The sequence below is a fragment of the Belonocnema kinseyi genome, chromosome 6, assembly GCF_010883055.1.
Source record: "Belonocnema kinseyi isolate 2016_QV_RU_SX_M_011 chromosome 6, B_treatae_v1, whole genome shotgun sequence".
Classification (NCBI taxonomy): domain Eukaryota; kingdom Metazoa; phylum Arthropoda; class Insecta; order Hymenoptera; family Cynipidae; genus Belonocnema; species Belonocnema kinseyi.
The window spans coordinates 64863313-64870017 of NC_046662.1; the positions used below are offsets into that span (position 1 = coordinate 64863313).

Consider the following 6705-nt stretch of genomic DNA (forward strand, 5'->3'; position numbering starts at 1 on the left):
CCCCCCCCCCCCCCTAGATCATCTAACATATTATTTTAGCCAATCAGCGGGAATTTTGAGAAAATAGTGTCTTTAATATTATTTAAAATGAAAATAGTAGCAAAATAGTGCCCTCGCTCAAAATAAACTTTAAATAGTATCAATAGTGTTGTGAGTCCGAACCTTGACAGGGTTTCCAGCGATTCTTAGAAACAAAATTCAAGGTCTTTTCAAGGTTTACCAGGTTAAGAAGTCAAGTTTATCCAGGTCTCATTTTTTACATCAAATAATGTTTTGTTGGTCAACAATTTTTAAAAAAAGCACAAAAATAAATGAATTTTTTATTGTTTACGCACATATGTCGTCTTTGAAATCCTTGAAACTCTTTTAAAATCTTTGTGAATTCACTGAAATCTTTTGAGGTACTTAAAATTACTTAAAATAAATTTGTGAAATCTTTCCTGGTCATTTGAAATTTTCACAATATTTCAAATCGTTTAAAATCTTTGAATTTTTTTAAATCTTGAAATATCTGGTGTAAATTGTTATGAAAGATTTATGAAATTTCTATGAAAAATTTCTGAAATCTTTTGTATTCATTAGAAATCATTAAAATATTTTTATTCTGTATAAAATCTTTTGAAATTTTAGAAATCTGATTCACTATGCCTTTTTTAAAATCTTTGAAATCGGTTGTACACGCCCTTTTCAAGTCTTTGAAATCCTTAAAATTTTTATGAAATGCTAAAAATCCTTGGTAAATTTGGTGAAATCTTTCAAAATTTTGTCAAATCTTTTAAAATATTTGTGAAATTGTTCGTAAATCTTTGTTTGTGAAATCTTTTTTATTCGTTGAAATCTTTCGATTATTTAAAAGCTTATTGAAATATTTTCAAATCTTCCAAAATGTTTTGAAATAGTTTTAAATATTTAAAATGTTTTTAAATCTTTGAAATTTGGTATCTTTTTGAAATCTTTGGAATTATTGTATTCTTTTGAGATCTTTGAAATATATGTGAAAACTTTCTGAAATATTTTGCTTTTAAGTGAATATTTTTAATCGTTTGAAAGTTTTAAAATCTTTGGAATTATTAGAAATCTTTGAAATCTTGTGTACACGCCATTTTAAAATCTTTGAAATCCTTTAAATCTTTATGAAATGTTCAAAATCCTTGGGAAATTTTGGAGAAATCTTTCAAATCTTTTGAAGTCATCGAATTATTTGAAATATAAGTGCAATCTTTTCAAATCTTCTAAAATGTTTTGAGACTTTTTGAAATCTTTTAAAATCTTCAAACTGTTTTAAAATCTTTGAAAGCTTTGGAATTCTTGTCTTCTTTTTAAATAGTCATGAAAATTTGGCGAAATATTAAAAATATTTGTGAAATCTTTCTGAAATATTTTGCAATCAATTGAAATAATTCGAAAATTTTTATTCTGTGTCAAATCTTTCAAAATCAAAGAAATCTAGTTTACTATAAACTTTTTAAAATCTTTTAAATATTTGAAATTTTTAAAAGTTTAAAAATCTGTGGAAGTTTTCAAAATCTCGGTAAAATCTTTGAAATCTGGTGTACACGCCTTTTTCAAATCTTTGAAATCCTTGCAATCTTTATGAAATATTCAAAATCCTTGGGAAACTTTGGTTAAATCTTTCCAAATTTTGTCAAATCTTATGAAATATTTTTGAAATTGTTCTTAAATCTTTGTTTGTGAAATATTTTCAAATCTTCTAAAAAATTTTGAAATCGTTTGAAATATTTTTAATGTTTTTAAATCTTGGAAATTCTTGTATTCTTCTGAAATCTTTAAAATATATGTGAAAACTTTCTGAAATATTTTGCTTTTAATTGAAATCATTCAAATATTTTTTTGTGTAAAATCTTTCAAAATCTTAGAAATGTAGCTTACTACAATAAAAATAAATTCAAATCTTTTTAATGGTTTGAAAGTTTTAAAATCTTTGGAAAAGTTCGAAATCTTTGTGAAATTTTTTTTATTTGATGTACACGCCTTTTTCAAAATCTTTGAAATCCTTTCAATCTTTAAGAAATGTTCAGAATCCTTGGGAAATTTTGGAGAAATCTTTCAAATCTTATGAAATATTTGTGAAAATTTTCCTAAATCTTTCTTTGTGAAATCTTTTATTCGTTGAAATCATTGAATTATTTGAAATCTTAGTGAAATAATTTCAAAGTATCTAAAATGTTTTGAAACTTTTTGAAATCGTTTCAAATCTTTTAAATACGTTGAAATCTTTCGAATTCTTGTGTTCTTAAGAAATCTTTATGAAAATTTGCTGAAATCTTTGAAATCTTTCGTAATCATTTGAAATCATTCAAATATTTTTATTCCGTGTCAAATCTTTTGAAATGTTCGTGAAATTTTTGAAACCTGGTGTACACGCATTTTCAAATCTTTGAAATCCTCGCAATCTTTATGAAAAATTTTCGAACTCTTTGGGACATTTTTGTCAAAACATTTGAAATAATTGTAAAATTGTTCCTCAAGTTTTGTTTTTGAAATCTTTTTTATTCGTTGAAATCGTTGAATTATTTAAAACGTTAGTGCAATTTTTCCTAAATCTTTGTTTTTGGAATCATTTTTATTCGTTGAAATCATCGAATTATTTAAAATATAAGTGCAATATTTTAAAATATTCTAAAATGATTTGAAACTTTTTGAAATCGTTCAAAATCTTCGAAATTTTCTAAAATCTTTGGCATTATTGTCTTCTTTTGAAATATTTATGAAAATTTGGTGAAATACTTGAAATATTTGTGAAATCTTTCTGAAATATTTTACATGCAATTGAAATCATTCAAATATTTTTATTCTGTATCAAATCTTTCAAAATCAAAGAAATGTTTTAAATCTTTGAAATCTTTAAACAAAATTTGAAATCTTTGGAAATTTTCGAAATCTTGGTAAAACCTTCATGAAATATTCGAAATCTTTGGGAAAGTTTTTTGAAATCTTCTGAAATAATTGTAAATTTTTTCCTAAATCTTTTCAAAGATTTTGATACCTTTTGAAATCCTTTAAATCTTGTGAAAGTATTAAGACCTTTGTAAAATTGTTATGAAATACTTGAAATCTAGTGTACACGCCTTTTTTTAAATCTGTGAAATCTTTGTAAAATGTTCACAATCATTTTCAATATTTTTAAATCTTTGAATTATTTTGAAAAAAAAACTTTTAAGTAGTCAGATTTCTTTTAAACGAGGTGTTTATTTCCCAATGGACTAAAAGATTTAAATTACTTTTCGCATTTCAATGAAATAACTGTTTTAAAAGAAAACAAAAATTAATTCAAGATCCTCGTGAAAAATTTCAAGGAGATTTCCGGGTTTTCAATAAAAAAAAAAAAATCAAGGAGAAATCCAGGTTTTCAATATAAAAACAAATTCAAGGAGAATTCCAGGTTTTCAAGGTCGCTGGACACCCTGAATAAGCAAAGCCTAAAATTAAATTTTTCCTTTAAGAAAATGGCATACCCTTTCATTATTGAGCCGACATAGATGCCGCCGTCTCCGCCTTTATTGCTCTGACCAACGATACTGATCCCGAGGAAATTAACTGTGTCCATGTTCAGGGAAACTGTTATAATATTCAAAGACATTGTGCTGTCTGTAATACTGCTGATTGAGGATGCTCTCGACATAGGTGGGAGTCTGTGACGACGTCGTCTTTGAGGTCTGCGTCGATCTAATCAATCAAAAATTACATATGCAAATTCTCCACGACAATAACAACAACAAAATCGGTCTCTAATTTAATATTACAAGTTGAGACAAAAATGGTAAATTTACCTAAAGTTGCTCGGTCGATTGTACTACTCATATTAGTGTGTCTTCCTCCTGTTGTCGATGTGATACGACTACTTGCGTCATCATCTGATTCCAAAAAAGTTGATGTTTCCAAGTCAGAGCTAAGGATCGAAGCGCTTTCGTAACCGTGACCCGAACGATGCTTGGAATGACCATTTATGCGAAGTCCTGAAAAAAAATAACAATGTTTCTACTCATATATTGGAAAAAAATGCCCTGACTATTTCAGGATTCTTCCAGGTATCTCAAAATTTTCTATGCATACAGTTTCGCGAATTTATTATTAATAATGTTTTCTTCAGTTTTCATGAATATTTAAATTTCTTTCGAAATTCTGGATAAAATGAGCCCTAAATGAAGCAAATTTGTCTATTTTTAAGTAGATAATGCAAAAATAATGTGAATTTAAATATTTTCTTAAATATTCAATAACTTCCGAAATAATCAACTTTTTTTTATGTTGTTGGGTTCCTTTTGAAGCTATTTTTTCACCGTATCATAGCAGCTTATGACTATAAATCATAAACATTTTCTTATCATATTGGAAGAACTTGAAATTGTACCAAAAAAGTTGGAGAATTTGAAAATATCTAATCGGTAGGAAAATCAGAATAAAAATTAAGTAAATATATATTGTGAGGAAATTTCATAGCAACTTTATGATTATATGTTTCAAATATTCTACAAAAATATTTTTATTGCCAAAAAGAATATTCCAATTTTTCCAACTTTTTTGTTTCAACTTAAAGTTCTTGCAATTCGATAAGCAAATTTTTGCTATTTGTACTCATAAACGGTTGTAATACGGTGCAAAAATAGCTTCAAAAGGAGCCCAATAACAATTTTAAAAAGTTGATTATTTCGGAAGTTATTGAAAATTTAAGAAAATATTGAAATTTGCACTATTTTTGCAATATCTACTTAAAAATAGATAAATTGGCTTTACTCCAGGCTCATTTTATACATAATTTCGAGAGAAATCAACCCTTTAAAGAGAAATTTTGTTTGCTCTAGCGCATTAAAAATTAAGAGATCTTAATCAGTCATAAAAAAAGGAGTGCGAAAACTGTTGTCCACCTCTGCATGCATAATTAACCCTTAAAGTGCATTGTGGGTGTCTGAGACCCCAAGAAATTTTCAAACTCTTATAAACCATACTTAATTCGAAAAAATGGAGTAAATGTCGCCATCTAGCTTTAGTTGGAGACACTAAAAGTAGTTTCGGAGAAAATTTTGTTATTGAAATTTTATTGATTTTTGTTTACTTTCGAAAGTAAGTATATCATGTGAAGTGAAATAATTATTTTTTTCGATTATTTCATACTTTTTTTCTTTGTAGATGGCTTATAACTTAGAGCAGCGCGTCATGCGAGAGCAGACTGTGGATGTGTTGAATAAAATATAATTGGTAAAAAACAGTTATATATGTCTCTTTTTTCAATTCATTATATTTTTAAGGTATTAAATGTCAAAGTTCCTCAATTTTTCTAATAATAAATCGATTTAAAAGCAAAAAATCGGATTCATTATTTTATCATAAAATTGACGTTTCAACAGTGCAAACAAATATCTTTTTTGAAAGCACCCATGTTGCAATATTTTTTTTTATAAAAGTACACGATTTCAAAAGTATAGTCATAAATTTTCGGGTTAAAATAATTAAAATTTCGCGAGTTATGAATTTTTAAGTGAAAAAAAAAACATTTTTCACTTTTTTTCAATAATTGTTTTAACAAACTTAAAATAAGTGGATATAAAATCAACTCTACCTTATAAAAGATACCTTAAACTATATGGGATAATTTTATTGTGACAAAACATTCAATAGGGGTTAAACAATACATGATTAAATACGCTGGGGTGTTTAACACCCACGATGCACTTTACCGTGATTTTTACCATGTATGCACTTTGAGGGTTAAATAAGCACTGTAAAAAAAATCTATTGAATTTTACACCTCTGGTGGATGTAAATAAAAGGACCCTCGTGTATCGGAGTAACTTTACGAATCTGTTGTGATATTCCAATTCCGTCGATACTTCTACACGCGAAAATGTAAAATTTATTATGTAAAAGAATAAAATAAAATTTATCAGGGCGACAGGTTTAGAACACTCGAAGCTCAAACTTCGTAGATTTTTATGGAGATTGAAGAAACACAAGTCGGACACGTTACCGCTTACCTAAAACACATCAGATACTATGGGTATTTTTTTTATGTTTAAATATTCCGTAACAAAAATATTAAATATACGTTTTGTATAACCGCAATTTTTTCCGTTCCAATAGCAGAAAATGTAAAAGGCAAAATAGGAATAGCTCGAATTCAGTCTATTTTTGTGTAAAAGCTGTCAAAAAAGTTGAACATAGCTGTCAATTTCCTCTTTGGTAAAATTAAAAATCTCGATGTAATTTTCAATCACAAGAAAGTGATTTTACCGACGCATGGTATTTTTACACACTGCGACTGAATTTCCCCTTCTGAATGTAAAGTTAATACGAGGGAATGTGTAATTTTATTTTTATCGAGTGTGTAATATTACACTGCTGTTCGAGGGTCCTTTTATTTACATCGCTAGAGAATGTTATTTCACATACTTTTATAAAATCACACAGTGAAGTGTGTGATATTTACAATGATACAATATGTAATTTCCCGAAACTTTGTAATTTTACACAAATCTTTTTTTACAGTGAGTACTTTTTCATACGTGACAGTAATTTTACTAAACTATAAGTCATTTCTTAATGTTACCAATTTCTAGAAATTTAATTCATATATTTAAGTACATGAGTTCTTCTTTATTCATAATGTGTCCCCTAAGGGTTTACATGACTTCCATTCCTTACAATCTTTCCGTTTAAATCTATATATTTTTTACAATCTTATCCTTT

The 6705-nt window shown here is 27.1% G+C and overlaps 1 protein-coding gene across 5 annotated transcripts in view; it reads right to left on the bottom strand.

Annotated features, from left to right (window-relative positions):
• Window positions 1–6705, bottom strand: part of LOC117174383 (segment polarity protein dishevelled homolog DVL-3) — a 66468-nt gene that overhangs the window by 43928 nt on the left and 15835 nt on the right. For all 5 annotated transcript variants that reach the window (XR_004467301.1, XR_004467302.1, XR_004467300.1 and 2 more), the window contains exons 4-5: window positions 3792–3977; window positions 3477–3687 (exon numbers count right to left, since the gene is read on the bottom strand). Coding sequence is in view for 2 of the 5 variants with exons in the window: in XM_033363469.1 (XP_033219360.1) it covers window positions 3477–3687; window positions 3792–3977 (397 nt within the window). In the remaining 3 variants the exon portion in view is untranslated. The remainder of the gene's footprint in view (window positions 1–3476; window positions 3688–3791; window positions 3978–6705) is intronic.